Here is a 22,044-nt window from a genome sequence, read left to right as displayed (position 1 = left end):
AGAAGGAGGTTCGATTCTACGAGAAAGAGTGGATACGGACATCGTGACCGTATCCCCTTTTCCGTAGAATTGAACCTCTTTCATGACGAAGTGCGGTGCCGCCCAGTTGAGGACATGCTCGCGAGATGATCACGGTCTTCAAGTTCAACAACTTATGCAGTGTTAAGGTAATAATTTTAGTACATAGATGGCTTCTGCTACTAGAGGAAGTCGCGATGGTGGGGGCGATCGTGGTTCCTATTTCGGCAAGGGGAAAATCATAGTTGGCCCTTAGCATAAGCTGAAGAAAAAGAGCGCGCTGGAAAAAGCAATGCTTCGTTATTTGCAGCAACGTCATGAAGAAGCTGTTGCTGCGGGTTAGGAACCTCCTTTTGGTGGTCGTTATGCTCCACCCTCAGTCCCGGATGTTTCACGTCCACTTAGTACTACCGTTTCAGGCGGCACAAATAAATCTAAGGATGAGGCTGGGTTAGCGGAACCTTCGTCTTCACCGTCCAAGGATGCTTAAAGTCCTCCTAGATAATAACCAGTGGATGGCTTGTTGTATTGTATCATGTTGTTTGGAACTTTAATTTAAATATGTGTATTTGGATCTTCATGTTGTTGTATTGTACCATGTTGTTTGGATCTTTAATCAATTTTCACGCGTAATCCATTGTCAAGTGTAATCCATTTTCATGCGTAATACGATGCAGATGGACCGACAATGAATGTATAATGCAGACAGGCGGAGCAAGGTGTTTATTGATGGCTTGCATTATTTTCTCAAAGTGGCCAAAGCGAACAAGCCAGAGAATGGGTTCGTATGTTGTCCATGCTTCCAATTCAATAACAAAAAGGAGTATTCAAAGGATTCCTGGGGGACTACTCACAGCCACTTGTTTAAATACGGTTTCATATCTAACTATTTGGTTTGGACCAAGCACGGTGAACTAGGGGTCGTAATGGAAGATGGCGAGGAGGAGGAGGAAGATGACACCACTCCGGACTGGGTTGCAGGCCAAGCTTTTGCAGGTACTACAATGGGCGAGGCTGATGAAGATAAGTTTGCAGAAAATAGCCCTACTGATGACCTTGGTCAGGTGATACGAGATGCATACAGAGATTGCGAAACTGAGAAGGAAGCAGCAAAGTTGCAGCGCATGATAGATGATCACCAAAAATTGTTGTACCCATGTTGCCAGCAGGGCTATAAAAAACTAGGTACAACACTAGAATTTGTGCAATGGAAGGCAAAAAATGGTGTGTCCGATAAGGCATTTCAAGGGATGTTGAACATTGTCAAGAAGATTCTCCCCGAGAATAATGAATTACCATCCACAACATATGAAGCTAAACAGATTATTTGCCCTCTCGGATTGGATGTTCAGAAGATACACGCATGCCCTAATGACTGTATCCTCTATCGTGGTGATGAATACGAGAAATTGGATGCTTGTCCCGTCTGCGAAGCCCTGCGGTATAAGATCAGGCGAGATGATCCTGGTGATGTCGAGGGGTAGTCTCCCAAGAAGAGAGTTCCCGCGAAGGTGATGTGGTATTTCCCTATAATACCACGCTTGAAGCGCTTGTTCAGGAACAAGGCGAATGCTAAGTTGATGCGATGGCGCAAAGAAGACCGTAAGGAAGATGAGATGCTGAGACACCCCGCAGATGGGGCACAGTGGAGATCAATTGATAGAACATTCCTGGACTTTGAAAGTGAAGCAAGGAACATAAGGTTTGGTTTAAGTACTGATGGATTCAATCCATTCGGTGAGTTGAGTAGTGGCCATAGTAGTTGGCCTATGACCCTTTGTATGTTCAACCTTCCTCCTTGGCTATGCATGAAGCGGAAGTTAATTATGATGCCGGCGCTTATCCAAGGCCCAAAACAACCCGGCAACGACATTGACGTGTACCTAAGGCCGTTGGTTGATGACCTTTTACAGCTCTGGAAGGAAGAAGGTGTACGTGTGTGGGATAAGGATAGACAAGAGATCTTTAATCTACGAGCATTGTTGTTCGTAACCATCAATGATTGGCCTGCATTGAGTAACTTTTCAGGATAGATAAATAAGGGATATCGGGCATGCACCCACTGTTTAGACGACACAGACAGCATGTACTTGAAGCATTGTAAGAAGGTCGTCTATATGGGTCATCGTCGATTTCTACCTACTCACCACCAGCTGAGAAACAGCGGGATGCATTTCAAAGGGGCGCCAGAGCATCGTAAAAAATCTGCACACCATAATGGAAAGCATGTCTTTGAGATGATGAAGGATGTAAATGTAGTCTTTGGAAAGGGTCTTGGTAGCCAACCTGTTCTGAACGACGATAACAGACATGCACCCATGTGGAAGAAAAAGTCAATATTTTGGGAGCTACCTTATTGGGAAATCCTAGAGGTTCGCAACGCAATAGACGTGATGCACCTGACGAAGAATCTTTGCGTGAACGTGCTAGGCTTCATGGGTGTTTATGGGACCTCAAAAGATTCATTGGAAGCACGACAGGACCTGAAAGCCATGGGGCAACGAGATGACCTACATCCGGAAAAGAGAGATAATGGACAGCACTACTTACGGCCTGCCAGTTACACTCTCAGCAAGGAAGAGAAGGATAGCATGTTTGAATGCTTGAATAGTATGAAGGTCCCGTCTGGGTACTCCTCGAATATAAAGGGAATAATAAATAAGAAACAAAAGAAGTTTACAAATCTTAAGGCTCATGACTGCCACATGTTGATGACCCAGTTGCTTCCAGTTGCACTGAGGGGTGTTCTACCAGAAAATGTCCGGTTGTCACTCGTAAAGCTATGCGCGTTTCTCAATGCGATTTCGCAGAAGGCAATCGATCCATCCAAGCTATCAAAGCTACAGAACGATGTGGTGAAATATCTTCTCAGTTTTGAGTTGTTATTTCCACCATCCTTCTTCAATATTATGACGCACTTACTGGTTCACCTAGTAAAAGAGTTTGGTATTCTCGGACCTGTATACCTGCACAATATGTGGCCTTTCGAGAGGTTCATGGCAGTCCTAAAAAACTATGTTCTTAATCGTGCCCGTCCAGAAGGAAGCATCGCCAAGGGATATGGAATAGAGAAGGTGATCGAGTTTTGTGTTGATTTTATTGATTCAATTGACTCGATTGGGGTTCCAACTTCACGCCATGAGGGGAGGCTCCGAGGAATGGGCACCCTTGGAAGGAAATCAAGTTTGAGCAATGATACTGATTTGTTCGACAAGGCACACTACACTGTTCTACAACAGTCATCCTTTGTGTCTCCGTATATCGAGCAACACAGGCAGATGGTAGCTTCCAAAAACCCAACCAAATCCGATGCTTGGCTTACCCGTCATCACATGGAAACTTTTCCCTCCTGGTTGCGCCAACAACTTATGGGTAACTCTGAGATTCACCCACAGCTTGCCTGGTTAGCCAGGGGACCTGCTAGCACAATCGTCAAATTTCAAGGCTATGAGATAAATGGTTATACATTTTACACGAGAGCCTAGGACCAGAAAATTAACGATTCTTGTATTGTTTCACGTCACCGTTACTACTACGTACTAATTAACGAATCTTGAACTGTTAGCCCTCCGGATCGACGCAAGGGCAGAAGACCCAAGGTCGTACAAAGGTGATGGAAGGGAGGCTTGTCATCATGGAAGTGACAGAAGAGGGCAGGCCGGTTGCTCCCGAGAAAGTAGCAAAGAAGTACGTGAGTCAGATCGGGGCAATCGTCCGGGACAACGTGCCTATCAGCATTAGAGAATGGGAGGGAAGAAGCACTAATCGAACGGGGAATCATACCTGCAACTATTGAATGGCCCGAACGATCAAAACATTGGTACTACGCTCATGGAGGATCCCTGAGCCAAGAGGATGGGACGTTGATTTTCAATGACACAATACGTGAGAAGGCCGAACATCTTGTGAAGAACATTGAAGATTCTAAGGCTGGGAGGTTGAAGGTGGACCGAGAAAATGATGAGCTCACATTGGCCCTCGGTAATCCGGAGCACCCAGGACGTTGCCGAGGGTTCGGGATCGTTCCGTGGAAGTTTTCTTTCCGAGGCGACAGCGCCTCATACAGAAGCCGGAAGTGAAGAAATGAACATATCGAGGAGAGCTGGCGGCAGACGCTAGAATCTAAAGTGCAGGCACAAGAACAAAGAATGATGGAGGAAATCAATCGTCGAGTGGCCCACGCAGTTGCGGAGTTAGCCCAATCTGGAGCATTGCCGAATCCTAACACCGCCAGCCCTTCTCAATGCCTCTTGAGCAGTTGTTCTTCTACAGGGATCCCCGATGCGCAGACGCCCGTGGAGGAGCAACGGTTCCCCGTGGATGCCATCACGCAACGGACCTCATGTGAGCTGCATGCACCGGTCGGCAACCTCACTATTAAGGTATACTTATACATAATATTTATGCAATCTTGTCAATTGATCCACGCCTCGAGATCGGAGTTCAACTTGTTTACTTCTGCTATATGTACAGGTAGCGTACGAGAGTGCGTTAGTAACCCTGGCGGGGTAGAGCAGTCATGGCATGGAGATTCCACCTGGCTACGCCAGCGTCCGCGTAGAGCAAATAGTTGATAGCCAATATGAAGGTCTAGAGCTCGACCTCTGGGGAGGTGACGGGGAAAAGACATTGGCAGATGCGCTTCATGGGATCATTCTATGGTGAAAACGCTACATCATTATTCCCGGCACGGAGCCATCTCCTCAGAGCTCAAGACCGCTCCCCGTAGATCCCCAGCAGCGACCTTCTCCTCATACCTCGAGACCGTCATCTCGTGCTCCAGGACTGTCCCTTCCATCTATATCAAGGTCTCCATCTCCACCACATCCTGGTGGTGGGAGCGATGATGACAATAACAACACCCCTCCCCGATCACCATCGCCGGCACCAAGAGCGGCCCCCATGAAGGAACCTGCACCACCACTAAAGAAGTCACGAGCACCGCCTCCCAAGCAAAGACAGAGAAAGAAGAAAACATAGGATCCTGAAGTGACTCGTAAGGAACGCTGGGAGGCAATGTCTCATGCGGAACAGTGGGCAGAAATCCAACGAGACGCCAGTGAGTGGTTCAAGAAACAAACCGAAGAAAAAAAAGCAAGTGAGATGGAGCCACCGCTAGTAAATCGAAGAGATTTAAACTTTTTTATCAGGATGGAAGAAGGAGCCAAGAAAAGGATACCACTCTTATCAAACTATGAACGGGCTTTAGTAAAAGCTGATGAAAAGGATAAAAGGAAAGGAAAGTCATCTTCCAGCGGTGCTGTCCCCGACCTCAGTCATTTATCAAAAAAAGATGCTCAACAGGTAAAAGCAATGCCCTTGGATCAACAAGCAGATGTATTGAAGTTCATGAAAGAAATAGGTCTGGGACTTGATGAATGCCTAGGGCAAGTTGAGATGCCAACTGCACCGCCCCCTGAGCCGAGATGGCCTTATGAGCTAGGCAAATCTCTAGTAAAGCGTTCAGTGGTACGGAAGCTATCAACAAAGATGTACGCATTCCATCAATGGTACATGATGGCATCCGCCGACTCGAGGGAGATGCTCGGCATGAAGGTAAAACCGATAGATTTTCACGGCGAAGCCGAGAAAGTCCTGTGGCTAGACTTCAAGGATATATACGAAGTGTACCATCATGATGCCCTGGACGTCTCTCTGATCAGCGCTTGGGTTCTGTAAGTGTCCGTTTATCTCTACATGTAATTTTGGCATGCGTCACCGTACTAACTTCGTCTTCCATTTCATGTAGGATGCTAATTCAGACATTCCACCGAGAGGCGTACCTACATATAGGCTTCATGGATCCATCTGTAGTTAACCAACAACAGATACAATTAGCGTCAGAAAAAACCTTGGTGGAAGTATACAATTTCCTAGACAAACAAACATTCAAGGATTTCATACTACTTCCATACAACTTCAAGTAAGTGTGTGTATACCGTCTACTTTCAATGTCTTTTTCCTTATCTCTACATGTCAGTTAGCTCTAATATGCATGAACATTTTACGCACGCAGCTTCCACTGGATCCTTATTATAATTGAGCCTGAAAGAAGCCACGTCACTATCTTCGATTCGTTAAAGAAAGATCCGATGGAGTACCAAGAAGTGCAAGACATGCTAGGCTTGTAATAATTTTGGACCTTTATCTCTATGCAAAAGTTTGTTTCCTAAATTTTATCCCTGTTACACTATATCATTCATTATTCTAATCCACAGCGCATGGAAACAATTCATAAGGACACACAAAGGTCCATTCAAAGAAAAACCTACATGGAACACAGACTTCCCGGTACGTATGAAGTCTGCACATTTATTACATTGTATAACAAGAATATTTCATAACTTATTTTTTTCCACACTGAAGTGCTTAAGACAGGAACCCGGGAATAATCTATGTGGCTACTACATCTGTGAGCACATGCATAGTTTTATGGGACCCAAGGGACTGAAGATGACGCCGCACAACTTTAAAGTACGTAAAATAAAACTATTACTAGTTAATTATTTTCTAGCTCCTTATATGTATTTGTTCGTGTAACATTCACAAATTTCCAAATTATAGATGTTAAATATTCAACAAGGACTCTTGAAGGAAGAAAGAGTAGCGGCAATATGTGAAGGTCTCATTGGATTCCTAATGGACGAGGTGGTAGATCCAAAAGGAGAATTTTATTACGATGGACGACAATTAGACACTCCGATCATCAACACCTCGACGGGAAGATTGTAGATAGATACTTTGATTTATTTGTATATATAATACGCGCTAATTATGATCGATTTGTATTAGTTGAATTGTGTATATGAATTATGTATAAGAATTGTGTATATATATAGTAATTGTATAATTACAAATCCCATTCGTTTAAATACTAGTTGATTTCGTTCTAAAAAAATCTCAACTACTAAAGGTTAACAAAAGGGTCGCGGTACTACGTACGTGATGCATGCATGAAAAATTCAGGCGCCAGGCAGTGCCATGCAGGGCGTCATTTAGTCCCGGTTGGAATCCAGCCGGAACTAAAGGGCTTGTCCCGCGCCTGGCGTGGCAGGCCCTTTAGTCCCGGTTGGTGACACCAACCGGGACTAAAGGGGGACCTTTACTCCCGGTTAAAAGATCAAGGACTAAAGACCCCCCCTTTTGTCCCGGTTGGTTTATCCCGGATGGATTTTCGGGAGATATGCACCCTACCAACCGAGACTAAAGGCCAATTTTCTACTAGAAGAGAGAATACAAAATGCCGGAAGGTGCTGCAGTTGCGTGCATCAAGGGAGCCACCACACCGGGGATTAAAGGGTATCCAGGATTGCTCCCACATACCACACACCAACTCTGTTGGTTTTTTATGGCTCCAAGAAAAGACTTACGCAACACAGCACCCCCAGCGGAATGTAAAAAACTGGAAAATGAATTGCGTAATCCTGAACTGGTAAAAAGGAAAACTAACCGTTTGTGAGTGGCGTTCCCCCCTCGTTCCTCCTTCCACCTCCTTATCTTCCGACTATAGCTCCCCCTTCCACCTTCCTTATGCTGCTGCAGTGGCTGAAAAGAAAAAGGAGAATAGCATGATCATTGACTGTTGCCATTCAGTTGATCGCTTTCTATAAAACGACAAAGTACCAGATAAAGTCAGACAGTACAATCCTTATGAATAGCATAGACCAAAATAGCATAGAACAGCACGAAACCCAGTTGGAAAAAAGGTGAGGCATTGCACACGCATCAAAACCAACCAAAAAACTAGCGTATTAATAACTATAAGATTAATCAACAGCAGTGAGAATGCAGTACTATTTCCAAACATTGAAAATGCAGTATCTTATGAAAATGAAGTGTGGTGACTCAAACTGCCAGGGTTCCTGGACTTCGTGTCCACTTCCTGGACGTGCCCATCGTCCATTACCGACCCTTTCAACCGGCTCGATGTCATGTTCAAGAGCACGGCTCGAGCACTCCAGAGTTGGAGCCAGCGCAGCATCGGCCAGATCAAGCAACAGATACTGGTGGCAAGAAACATAGTGCTCTGGCTAGACACGGCGCAAGAGCAGAGGCAGCTACTGGCGGAAGAATTGGAACTTCGGAGAACACTCAAGTGCAAGCTACTGGGGCTCTCCTCCCTTGAACGCACGATGGCCAGACTTCGCTCGCGCATGATCTTCTTGAAAGATGGAGATGCCAACACGAGATTATTCCATTTACAGGCCAGCCATAGAATGAAGAAGAAGGTGATATCCAAGCTACAGTATGAAGGAGGCATAGCTGTCACACAGCAGGAGAAAGAGCATGTGCTATACAGCTATTTCAAGAACATCATGGGAACACCTTCTGCTCGGACAGAAGCTATTGATCTCTCGGCCTTGGATTTCCAGCGACGCCAACCTGGAACATCTGGATGCAGTGTTCTCAGAAGATGAAGTATGTAGCACCATCAAGTCCTTGCCGGGAGAAAAGTCGCCGGGACCTGACGGTTTCACGGCGGAATTCTACAAAGCAGCGTGGCCTGTGATCAGGAATGACATCATGGCAGGTTTCAGAGCGTTTTACAGGGGCTGCTGTGCTCATTTCCATCGCCTGAATGGTGCTCTGATTACTCTATTGCCCAAGAAACCCGATGCAGCAATGCCAAGTGAGTACGGGCCAATCAGCCTAATACATAGCTTTGCAAAATTGGTTGCCAAACTTCAAGCAAACCGCCTGGCCCCTCAGCTCGACCACCTCATTGCAGTTAACCAGAGCGCATTCATCAAGAAATGCTCTATACACGATAATTTTAAATTTGTGGAACAGGCAGCTAAGACTTTGCATAGAAAGAAGAAATCATCTTTGTTGCTCAAGTTGGACATTTTTAAGGCCTTCAACACCGTAGCTTGGCCATTCCTACTCCAACTGCCCCAGGAGATGGGGTTTGGCCCAAAGTGGCGAAATTGGATATCAGTTATAGTATCCACCGCATCGACAAGAGTCCTGCTTAATGGAATGCCTGGAAAGTTGATCCACAATGCTAGGGGATTGAGGCAAGGGGACCCCCTCTCCCCCATGCTATTCATTCTGATTATGGAGGTGTTGCACAGACTTCTCAAATCGGCAACCCAACAAGGAGTTCTCAATGCACCGGCCGATCAAGCAATACAGCACCAATGTTCTCTGTATGCAGACGATGTAGTGATGTTTGCATCCCCCAATGTGCAGGACATGGTGACTATCAAGGAAGTTCTGAATTTCTTCGGCAATGCCACTGGTTTGCACACAAACCTGCAGAAAAGTCTAATTGCACCAATTGCTTGCTCCCAAGATCAACTGCAGAGGGTCCAACACATTCTGCCAGCTGCAATCTCTGACTTCCCTATCACAAACTTCGGCCTGCCACTTTCTGTTGGCCACCTGAAGAAATCAGACTTTCAACCTTCAGTCGACAAAGTCAGTGCTGCAATCCCCACCTGGAGAGCTCCTTTGATGAACCGAGCAGGAAGATTGATAACTGTCAAAGTGACTCTAAGTTCTATCTGCACACATACCCTTCTTTCTTTGAAGATCCCTGATTGGGTTATAAAAGAAATTGACAAGAGACACAAGGGTTTTCTATGGGAAGGGAAAATGCAGGCAAAAGGGGGTAACTGCCTTGTAGCCTGGACCACTGCTTGCAGGCCAACAATCTTCGGAGGCCTGGGCATCCCTGATCTCAGGCTTGCCTCATCTGCCCTACGGCTTAGGTGGTTATGGATGCAAAAAACCGATGCAGATCGGCCATGGAAGTGCATGCAACTGGATTTCGGAAAGGACCCTACACTTCGTCAGATGTTTCAAGCATCAATCGACATCCAACTGGGTGATGGGAACTTAGCCCTATTCTGGATCGATAAATGGTATGGGGACTCATCCCCTTGCACAATGGCACCTGATCTTTGCACTCTAATCAGGCCAGCAGTCACAAATGCAAGAACCGTCGCCCAGGCGCTATCTGAAAAACGGTGGATCTCTGATATAGCTGGACCGGCAACAGTAGCAGCGCTCACGCAATATGTCAGTCTCTGGCACGCTCTTGACGGACTCCACCTTGCGTCAGGAACTGAGGACAAGGTGTCCTGGAGATGGAACCCCTCCGGCAATTATACAGCCCGATCAGCGTACAATGCTTTTTTTCAAGGGGCGATCAGATTTGCAGCTCATAAACTAATCTGGAAAGCTTGGCCCCCCTTAAGATCAAGTTCTTTATGTGACTTGCTGTTAAAGATCGTTTATGGACATCAGAGAGGAGGCGCCGGTGAGGAATCCACGATCATGACACCTGTGCTTTGTGCCAGCAGGACACTGAAACGGCAAGCCACCTCTTTGTGCACTGTCAGTTCACCAGACAGCTTTAGCAAGTTTTGATGTCCGCTAATATTCAGAGGCAACCACCAGCGCTGCACCTAGGCATAATTGAATGGTGGTTCGACTGTAGAAACGACCTGGATTCCCTGAGGAAGAGAGGACTCGACTCGGCTTTCATGCTTGTCTCATGGAGCATCCGAAAGGAACGGAATTCGCGAGTTTTCAACAGGGAGCCGCCAAGGTTGCGTGGGCAACTGCTGACAGAGATTTTTGAGCAGGTTCAGTTATGGTATGCTGCAGGCGCCAACCACTTAGGCCCTCCTTCAGTGGCCCGCTGTAGGCCTGCAATATTCCTGAACCCACCCCATTTCATCCTACCTTTCTGAGTTGTTGTCTGTGTTAAAAAGGCAGTTCATTTCTTTTAAACTTTATCCTATCCGTGTGCGTGTGCCCGGTTAAACCCGCGTTGTAAACGAACGTTCTTTCGTTCTTTCTTTCTTAATATAAAAGATATGCAGCTCTCCTGCGTATTCTCGAAAAATAAATGCAGTACTATACCCATGTCCACTTCTGATCCTTAATACACTATTTTGGTAAGAACAAATGCAGAAACACATGTGACTTCAACTGAACATTATCGCTTGGTTACAACACAAAATAGAACAAGCGTACTAGCCTATCTGAATATAAATCAAAAATGAAAAAAGCAGTCAGTTTAATTCAACAGCATTACCCCCACCATACATTCCAACTTCCCAACCACGCCTGCACTAACAAATCACATTATGCCCCAGAAGAGCAAAAAAAAAGAAGGCCAACCATGTTCATAAAACTGTAACTAACAAATTCGGGTAAGCACCATTTTCATCACCCAATGCTGAAACTACTGTAAAAAACTAGACTGCTATTGTTGTAGTATTGTCTTAGACTCATAGTACTGATTATATCTTTGAAATGGTAAGCAAAAGTACTTGAATTTACTACTCCATCAATCCCAAAATGTTAGTGGTTTTAGTTTTAACTCTAAGTCAAACTTTGACAAAGTTTATAGAAAAATGCACCTAACATCAAATTTGTTTGAACTTGGTGGGCCTCTTTCAATGGGTTCAAATCTTTTAGCAAAATGTTCTTGATTTATATGGAACAGACAAAGGATTAGATCTCTAGAATTCCTATGGTTATGCAACGGAGGAAAATGCGGCAGCTGGATCTGGATTCCATTGAACATTGCGTCAAAATTATGGCAGAGATAATGTTGTTGTCAAATGAAGTTCAATAACAAGATTCAAAGATAACAATTTAGCTATGAAGAAAAGCACAATAACATGGCGTATACACAACTTGCCAACTAGGTGGTACATCCTTGATGGCTAGAATAAAACCAATGTTTCAGGACTTACTGAAAAAAAAAAGGCAAGAACTTTGTTGGAGAAAGTTATCGGCAGAATGAACAACTTATTGGACAGGATTGGATGCAGCACGGTTCTGTGTAGGTGCACCAAGCACCATTGTGGCAGGAATATTGTTTAGGAATAATTTAATTTATTCTGCATTCTCTCTGCATTCACAAGATTCAGAAGCTAGTTTTGTAATAAAACAATTGTAAACCTTCTCTCTTCTCCTAATGGTGCTATGTAGCATTCGAGCACAAGTTGTACATGAATATATATACAATTGGATCATGTTACATTCTAGTGCATCAAGATGAACATATTTACACTCTTATTTCAAATGACGTTCAATTACATAGGAGCTTGATTCAGGAACAGAAAATCAAACTGCAATAAAACAAAGTAAACATGCCATATAGGTACGAACAACAATTACTTTCCTCATCGCTAATATGAAAAAGGAATAGCAAGGATAAAAATGATGGAAAGTAGATAGCTATTTGCAGAATCAACAAAGAAGTCGATCCATGGTGTTGCTCTGAGAAGAAACGGGGATATTATTTCAGGTCAAATGATTACTCTTAGATACGAAGCTCTAAAACGTATGGCATCTTCTGGTGCATTTCATCTCTGTCCCACTGAGTTTTGAAGTCTTTATGAAGATACAACAACCACAGCTTCTTCAGAGAACAGAGGGATTCGATGTCTTTAGGAACTTTATCCAGCTTGGGCAGAGCCACGACATATAAACCTTCAATATTTTTTATAGCATCCTTTCCAATAGTCAATAGGCTGACATTGGAAAGGTTCTTAAGCACGAGCGTCTTCAGTCGTGGGAAGCACCCTTCAGGTATTACCAAGGTATCTGCACTGCTTACCCTGTTTAACCCCAGATAGGTGAGGTTTGGGACGTGTGGCGCAAGCAATTGGAGTGGGTCTTCCTGAAGACCAGACCAGCTTAGAGCTAGATACTTGAGATTTTTCCCATGGCCGTGAAATATTGGGCACTGCAGTGTCCCATCAGCCCAGTGGCCTCGGATGATCAACCTGTGGAGCTGTTTGGACTGCGGATTGAGAGCTTCCAATTGAAGTGTCTGGTTCTCATCACTTGCATTGAGTAGCAAGCTGGAAAGAAGTGGCAGCTTGGATAGAGTAGCGAAAAGCTTTGCAGAATGCATCGCACTGACTTTGCCAATCCACACGCTCTGTAGTTTTTTTAGGTTTTCCAATTGGTCTGCTAATTCATTTGTAGCTTCCAGAGTCTCGAGAGTCTGAAGTTCTACCAAGTTAGAGAGATCCTTTGGTGCCTGTACCCCAGCAAAGTACTGGAAATCTTTTTGCTTCTCATCTACAACTCTGTCAGCTAACAAATGCCTCAGGTTCTTCATCTTAACGATGCCTCGAGGTAGCTTCTCTATATTTGTTTGCTTGATGTCCAGTGTCTGTAGGTTGGATAGCTTCTCAATACATTCTGGGAGTGACTTAACTTTAGTACGCCGCAAGCCAACATAACGTAGATTAAACAGATTCCCTATAGATGCTGGCACTTCAGTTATTTCAGAATCTTGCAACTCCAGAACAGTAAGGTAGCTTGATTTAGAGAAGACTGAGTCCAGCATGTGAGGAGTGGATGTTACACCATCAAGTGAAAACAGAGTGCGAAGGTGCGGGAATCTCACTGCACGTACATCACTGTCGTTCCATCCACACAATGACAGGCGACGTACTTCTTGGTTCATCTGTATCACTGAACGTTGATCATTTGCAGAGCCAAACCTCTCGTCTTTAGCAATTGAAAGAGCTAGGTCACGCACAATGTCATGCATCACACATGTGTCCACCCTGCCAAGCTCATCATAATCCTTAACTTGCAGCATGTTCCTTGTAATGAGATCCACAAGATTTAGTTCAGCCACATCCTCCGGTGTGTTGTTTTCATTGGTCACAGCAAATCCTTCAGCAACCCACTGCCTGACAAGGCTCTCTCTTGACATGATGTAATCTTCAGGAAAAAGGCTGCAGTATAGGAAACAGTTTCTGAGGTTCCCTGGTAAGTCATTGTAGCTTAGCTTCAAAATTGCCTGGACATTGTCTGGTTTAGCTAGCTCGCTCCGGAACTGATTGTACACTTGATTCCAGGCATGCTTTGTTGGTTTCTTTGAGGACATGAGGCTGCCCATAGATATAATTGCCAATGGCAGGCCCTTACACCTATCTACTATAGAAGCAGCCACATCCTCGAGCTCTGGGGGGCACTTCCGCTCTGCTGTGTTATTAAAGGCCCTTCTGCAAAAGAGGTTGAATGCATCAGAGCTTTCCAAAGGCTGTATCTGAAGATGGTGTTCTGAAGATGCAAGAGATGCAACATCATATCTCCGTGTTGTGATGATGATACGGCTTGCTTGGAGACTATTGAAAGTGTCTTCCATTTGATGATACACTTCCTTATTCCAAACATCATCCAACACAACCAAACATTTTCTGGTACCTAGGTGACTTTTCAGTTTATCTCTCAACTCGTGGTTATCCATTTTTTCCATACTATCTTTGTACCCGATCTTTCTGAGTAGATCTCTCAGCAAGCCATCTATTGTGTAGGTCTGTGACACCGTGACCCATGCATGAACAGGGAATTTGGTTTTCTCACGCTCAAAAACATTCATAACCAGAGTGGTTTTCCCCAATCCACCCATACCCGACACTGTTATCAGTCTGAGGTTTGGGTCATCACGGTGAATCCATCCAATCAACTTTTGCTGATTGAATGTAATCCCCACAAGATCATCATCTTGAATAAGCTCTGGCAAGCAGCCTCGAGATCCTCGCCGAACAATTACAGCAGGACCTGCTGGAACAGCCTGGACAGCAGGGAAATAGTCCTTCTGCAGTTTTTTTACTTGCTCAATCTCACCCTTTATGTAAACTACCTCATCAGCAATCTCACTAAATACTTTGGCATTATGTGCGCCTTTGAAGAATCTCTTCAGTGATCCTTCTTCCTGCACCTGAAAAGCATGATATGCATATTTGTCCATTACATCCTCAACATGGAAGGCCAGCTTTCGTAGCTCTGCAGTCCACCCCTTAACCACATTGCTACTGAGATTCGTGGTATCCAAATCTTGTATTACATTGTTCATCATACTCAATTCTCTGTCAACATGCTTAATATTTTTTGGCAGTTCCCTAAGATTAGTTATTTTTTTAGATGCTTCCTCTATGATGAAGTTAATAACTTCATCTCCTAAAACAGTGCCAATCTTTGAGATTGCATTTAGCACTGCTTCTGCCATTAGTTCAGTACTGCAAAGAAAGAACATGGAGCTTGTCAGATAAAGCAGTTACATATCGTAAGATAACTGCATGGAATATCAAGTAGATAATCACTAAGATAAGTTCATGATAGTACAACTATCACTCTATGCATTATCTTTTACTTAATTTTTCAAACCTTCTGCACATAATAATGAAGAACACAATATCCGCATGACTGTTTTTATGGTATAACTTATGTTTTTCCTTATTAATACATAGCAGCTGAAAAGTTAATGTTAACGCAGATGCTATACCCTAAGCTTAAGCATGCATCAGGATACAAGGAATCAAGAGGAGGAATTAAACAAGGGAATGTGAAGCATGATAACAAAGTTACAAATTTAAAAATCCAATTTAAAACTCATACATAAATCAAAAACACAAATATGCACTTGAAGCATGATAACTAAGATGCAAAGTACTGAGCATCTTTTTACATGAAACAACTAGGATTTTGTGCCTCACCCTGGCCTTTCGTCTTAGTAGTTTAGGCTTTTGTGCCAGCTTTAGTGGTGCTCAGTTTTTGTCCTAGGTGGGGAAAAGGCCTAGTCGTGGTGTTCTTCTTTTTGTCTTTAGCTTTGTGGTTTTGTTCCCTTCTTCTAATAAAAGAATTACAGCAAATCTCTTGTCGTTCCGTTCAAAAAAAGAAACAAGTAGATTTAATCTAGACCGATCAGTCTCCATTGTGAACTACTAATGAAAAGTTTTATGATTCTGAATACTAAATAAACCATACAAATTACGAACTTTAGAGTCAAATTTTAGTATCCTGTTACATTTATGAATCCAAATAATACAATCATCAGAGTTTGGATATAGAAAGTAAATTCGTTTACTAACTAACTAACATATTAACAGCCACACTTTCAGTACCACGTCGCAGAAATAATTAGTTCCCTCATATACTTGGTGATACTTGATTTTCCCATCCCATTAGGTAAGAGTCCAGTAACACCAACCATCGGATCAGATCAGATCAGAACAGACGGACAAACTACCTTGGAGTACCTTAACCAGCAGCAACCCATACACTGGTAAAATTATGTTTTTTTTATCCTTTTTGAGAGTGTCTTTTGTTATCTTATTAGAAACTCCATGCCAAATCTAGCAATTTGTATAATAATGAATGAAACCTTACGAAGCATGGTAATCTGAAGTATTTAGTCATCGCGCTTACCGGACTCCCGCGGCCCGCCGCTCCGGAGCCTGTGTGGTCGTCTACCACGACCGCGATGCGACCTTGCGGCTGCCCGCGGAGCTCAGCACTGGCGCGTGCCCGCGGCCACCAGAGTGGTTCCAGTTGAGGGGCGGGAGAGGAAACGAGGGATTGGAGAAGGGGGAGCGTGGATCTTGAGGTCTGGTCTGCTGCCTGCCTGATGGTGAAGAAGGAAGGGGAAGGGAAGCTACGGAGAACGGACGAAGCACCGGGTGAGCGCCGTGCCATTGACTTGACTTGACTGGACTCCGCCGAATGACGGGAAAACCCCCCTCATCACGTCGTAATGACTGGGCTCACGAGCAGAGATGGCAGTCAGTGGCCAAACGCTTGTAATGTTGCAGAAATTGCCAGGTAAAGAACATATTTAAAAATCCAATTGAAAACATATATATAAATAAATAAACAGAAATTTGCACTTGAAGCAAAAAAGCTAAGATGCATAGTTCTGAGCATTTTTTTACATGAAACAACTAGGATTTAATCTAGACCAATCAGTCTCCATTGCGAACTAATAATGAAATATTTTATGATTTCGAATACAATATATGAACTTTAGAGCCAAATTTTAGTATTCCGTTACATTTATGAATCCAAATAATACAATCATCAGAGTTTGGATATAGAAGGCAAAATTCGTTTACTAATTATCTATAATATTAACAGCCATACTTTCAGTACCACGTCGCGGAAATAATTTGTTCCCTCATATACTTGGTGATTCTTGATTCTCCCATCTCATTAGGTAATAGTCCAGTAATACCAACCATCGAATCAGCTCAGAATAGGCGGACCAAACTACGGGGATGTTTGGATACCCCATGTTAAACTTTAGCACCTATGTTTGATACTAATTAGGATTTGATAATGTGGTGCTACATAACCATTTGTTAATGATGAATTAATTAGCCTTAATAGATTCGTCTCGCGAATTAGACTCCATCTGTGCAATTAGTTTTGCAATTAGCTCATGTTTAGTCCTCCTAATTAGCATCCGAACATCCGATGTGACCCTACTAAAGTTGAACACCTCGTATCCAAACACCTCACCGGTAAAACTATGTTTTTTTCCTCCGTTTTGAGAGTGTGTCTTTTGTTATCACATTAGAAACATGATAAGTATACACAACTCCATGCCAAATCTAGCAATTTGTACAATAAATAATGAATGAAGCCTTACGAAGCATGGCAATCTGAAGTATTTAGCGCAGGCAAGTTTCTACCAAACCCCACCCCCCCCCCCCCCCCCCCAAAAAAAAATAAAATCCCAAAATAAATAAATAAATGAAAAAATTCGTAGGCGCAGGCAAGTTTCTTACCCTGCCTGAAGCTGCCCTCAGCTGAGAGCGTGGCCGTCGCCCTTGCCGGGCTCCCGCGGCCCGCCGCGACGGAGCCCGTGCTCGTCTACCTCGACCTGCGATGCGTCGTTGCGGCTGCTCGCGGAGCTCAGCAATGGCGCGTGCCCGTGGCCACCAGAGTGGTTCCAGTTGAGGGGCGGGAGAGAAAACGAGGGATTAGAGAAGGGGGAGCGTGGATCTTGAGGTCTGCTGCCTGCCTGGTGGTGAAGAAGAAAAGGGAAGGGAAGCGACGAAGCATCGCGTGAGCGCCGTGCCGTTGACTTGACTTGACTGGACTCTGCCGAATGACGGGGAAGATCCCTCACGAGCAGAGATGCTGTCGCCGACCAAACGCTTGTAAGGGTGTGTTTGCTGCACTGGTTAAAATTTAGATCCTGTCATTGACACTAATTAGAAGTATTAAATATTAGTTAATTACAAAATTAATTGCACAACTCCTAGGCAAAATCACGATACGAATCTATTAAGCCTAATTAGTCCATGATTTGACAATGTGGTGCTACAATAACCGTTCGCTAATGGATTAATCAGGCTTAATCCTGACTCGGCAAAGGGGAAAGGGATAATTCGGATGAGGATGAGATTCGTCTCGCGATTTAGCCTAGCGGTTATGCTATTAGTTTTGTAATTAGCTCATATTTAATCATCCTAATTAGCATCCGAACATCCGAGGTGACAGGGCTAAAGTTTAGCCACTGTCTTCCAAACACCCCCTAAATGATGCAGAATTGCCGGGTAAAGAACCCATCAGTCCATAAGCGCGTGCAGTTTGTGTTATCGTGCACTTGGATGGGAACGCATTCTCCTTGAGTTTGCAACAATTTTGAACTGTTATAATTGAGTGGAATCGACTTGAATCGATTAGTTTCGAAGTGAAAACAAGATACTTGTATTATTTTGGTCCAAAGCCCAGCACAGCTTTCATCAATCTACAACACTGGTAGCATTTCTCGTCACATCGAGAAATAAGGGAGGAGGGATTGAGCATGTGGACGGACTATTGGTTTGAGCTTACATTTCACCGTGAAAAGTCATAAGCTCAAGTAAACAACAAACTTCTCATGCAGTTTTCAGAAAGTCAAAAGCTCAGAAAAACTGAGTTTATATGAAAAACTGGAAAGATTAGTTTTTGAGCTTTTTGTGGCTTTTTGATCCCATAAAACTAAACACATCTTAAGTTATTGTTGTCATTTTAGAACCACAAAGCCTGGAGCAACTTTCAAAAAGTTTCAAAAGCTGCAATTGTGCCTGAATAGCAGCTAAGCTTGAAACACGTGCACTATTAATTGTAGGCTTTGTTTGGATGCTAGTGGATTAAAGTGGAATGAGAGGGATTGGAAATGATATTAGTTCATTTTGGACTCAATTCTCTTCGGTTCCTTTCAATCTTCTTCCATCCAAACAAGCCCGTAAGTGGAATCTCTAAATGCCACTCACGGCCTTAAAGCTTGTTGACTGCTCTTAAGTACCAAATCTATACCGTGAACTCCTGCATAAACACATAAAGAATGAGCATCAATAGTAGTAGGAGGAGTTATTACTAATGAATTCCATAAGTGTTGGTGAATATTTGTATGGATGTCCATTAAAGAAGAAAACACACTTCAGAAACACACTTGCAACCAATTAGGAGCAAGCATGCAGATCCATGGGCCCACGATCGGAAGGAAATCGACTACATTCACCGCCAAGCACCCTGTACCCACATGAGGACCCACAGGGCAACGACCTAGAGTAAAGACGGTGCGAAAGGTGGTTTTAGGGGGTTGGCCGAACCCCTAGTTCGGCCGAACCACCCTTGCCTCCTGTTGTCTCCAACTATCGTGTGGCGGTGGTTGACGGTGTCCCTAAGGTGGTTGTGGAAGATTTCCCGGATTTTCCCTTCGGGAACCGACCCCAAGAGCCTATAAATATGAGGGGAGGGGTCTCATTTCAAGACACAACTCCACTAACACCTTCCAACTCCACTTCCACTCCTATCAAGAGAAGAGCTCAATGGTGAACCCTTGCTTAAGCTAGTGCTTAGGATAGGGGGAGAGAGAGAGGGAGTAGCTCGAAGGAGACCCCGACCATGTATCTCTACGGATGCTAGCTTCCTTCTAGTTAAGTAAGTGAGTATTCGTGATTCCTTTTTTGGTTCGGTACTTATTTATAAGTGAGATCAGTTCTCTTACTTACGGGTTCATTGCTCCGTATTTATATGGAGTGATGTATGTCTGCTATGGGTCGACAGACGTAGTTAGACTGTAGTAGTAATCACTAGCGTAGACGTGGTGTCTAGGCTAAGGGTTATCATAACATCCTGCTTTTTAGGACATTTAAAAATACGGACATTTTAAAATTTTTCTTTAAATTAAACCTACACTCTTTTACCAAACATTCAAAACTCTCTTCACAAACAAACCTTGCATAAATATGACAGCATATGTGCTGCACTTGATTGCTTTAGGAATTCCTTGACAATCTTTTCTCTTAATCAATAAACCTTCCTTTTAACCCTTAGATTAATATTTAAGTTCTTTTCGAATAATAATCCTATTTGAATCCTATGCCAACTCCCTTTGAATATTATCCAAATGTAATAATATTCAAACTCTTGATCCTATCCTTTCATCATACAATCTTTTCCAAATATTTCCTTTCTTAGGAAACTTAAACCCAATACTCAAATATAATTTGAATATTAATTCCATTCAAAACCATTAGGAGATCATTATTCAATCTTGGTCACATACAAACACTTTAAACCCCAAAAACCCTCCCAAAATGTTCCATTATTTCAACCTAGCGCAAGCTTACACCCCAAACTCCCTTCAAATATGAAATTCATATCAAATTTGAACTTAAAACTCTATCAAATAAATAGAAAATCCCCTTAACCTCCTAATCAGGCAGCAACCTTGATTTTAGCCCGCAGCCCCTTCCGGCAAAGCTCGACTCCACCTTCACCTCCCTCCCACATGTGGCCCACATCACGCCTAGGCCCGGCTGGCTCGCTCCAGCCCAGCTTTGGCCAGTGGCCCACGAGGCCTGCCTCCACACACCACAGCACTGCCACCGCCCAGCTCCCGACCCCCCAGCGCCGCCGCGTAACGGCACCACTCTGGCCACTCAGCACCGCACGCCGGAACTACTGCGCCCAGGTGCACCTTCCCCCTCGCTTGCTTAGTCTCAAGTACCAGCACCACATCCACGTGACCATGACCCGCCGCGGCACATCCCTGCTCCCCTATCCCTGCCACTATTCCTGGCCGCCCGGCCACTATTCCCAACCACCTCGCCTGCTGCCACAATCACTCCGGCCGCCACTGCCTCTAGCACGCCACCCACAGGGCCACCTCCATCCTTCGACACCAAGCAAGGCCATGCGGCCCCCCTTCCCCATCTTATTCCTATCCACTCCGGCGACCATCCCTATCCCCGAGACCCCGATGCCCTCCTCTACGGCTGCCGCGTGTCCCCCGCCCTCATCCGCTCCAGAAGACATGGCCGCCTCCTGTGCGCCACTCTCAGCTACAAATAGCCGTCTCAGCCCTTCCTCGAGCTCCACACCTCCGAGGCGGGCAGGTCCGTTGTCCCCCAATGGCCGCTGTCGGGCATGCACCCCAGGCCCACGAGTAGACCTTGGACGATCCACTAAGGAACATACTCAGATGTGATCAGGACAAGGGGATAAGCTTATCCCACTCGGACTAGTCGAATATGTATATGGAAAACTACTCGGGCCATACCGAGTAGAACTCTATAATCGTACTCAACTAGGACTCGGACTTGTAACCCTGCCCTCCTGTGCATATAAGGGTGGGCAGGGACCCCCCTCAAACAGAACAACTTCAAGTGCATCTAAGATCAATAGAAACAAACACACAAGACGTAGGGTATTACGCGATCTAGCAGCCCGAACCTGTCTAAATCGTGTTCCTTGCATCACCATTGATTCCTTGATTCTCGACGGCCCTTACCGCACAAAAGACCACCTAGGGTACCCCCTAGGAGGGTTGCCGGTCTAAAACACCGACAGCTGGCGCACCAGGTAGGGGATCTCATCGAGTTTCTTAGTGCGAACTCAATGGCAACGGTCGTCATCAAGCCCATCTTCGCTATCGAAGCAGGCGCAACCTTCCGTTTTGGATCCTGACTCTGCATCGCCGACAGCGCTGGATCAGTCCGGTGCCAGATCATCAACGCCCAGGAGAAGAAATCGGAGGATTTGGTCAGAAAAAACCAAGATTTCAAGGTCAACAACCTCGAGTTCGACTACGCGTCGGACTCGACTTCGGTTCAGACTAGTCGGTCCCAGTCGCTCCTCAAATCGACTTCCACTCCAAAACGGTTTCCAAACGGACTCTGCAATGCAGCCGAAGCCCACCAGAGTTTCCTCACTCGAATTCAACTCGAACTCGGGAACGACGAAGACGACGACTCTGACTCG

The 22,044-nt window shown here is 44.6% G+C and overlaps 1 protein-coding gene across 2 annotated transcripts; it reads right to left on the bottom strand.

Moving 5' to 3' along the window:
- Positions 1-12,027: 12,027 nt before the first annotated feature.
- Positions 12,028-17,920, bottom strand: LOC117843914 (disease resistance protein RPM1). 2 transcript variants are annotated; one of them, XM_034724672.2, is made up of 3 exons: positions 17,574-17,920; positions 16,216-16,544; positions 12,028-15,026 (listed from the first exon to the last, which is right to left on the bottom strand). In XM_034724672.2, the coding sequence occupies exon 3, from the start codon at positions 15,014-15,016 to the stop codon at positions 12,305-12,307; it is 2,712 nt and encodes a 903-aa protein (XP_034580563.1). In that variant the 5' UTR covers positions 15,017-15,026; positions 16,216-16,544; positions 17,574-17,920; the 3' UTR covers positions 12,028-12,304. The 2 variants fall into 2 exon arrangements, with proteins under 2 accessions (XP_034580563.1, XP_034580564.1); XM_034724673.2 differs by lacking the exon at positions 16,216-16,544.
- Positions 17,921-22,044: the final 4,124 nt, after the last annotated feature.

The sequence above is a fragment of the Setaria viridis genome, chromosome 2, assembly GCF_005286985.2.
Source record: "Setaria viridis chromosome 2, Setaria_viridis_v4.0, whole genome shotgun sequence".
Classification (NCBI taxonomy): Eukaryota; Viridiplantae; Streptophyta; class Magnoliopsida; order Poales; family Poaceae; genus Setaria; species Setaria viridis.
This window is presented reverse-complemented; position numbering and strand designations above follow the sequence as displayed.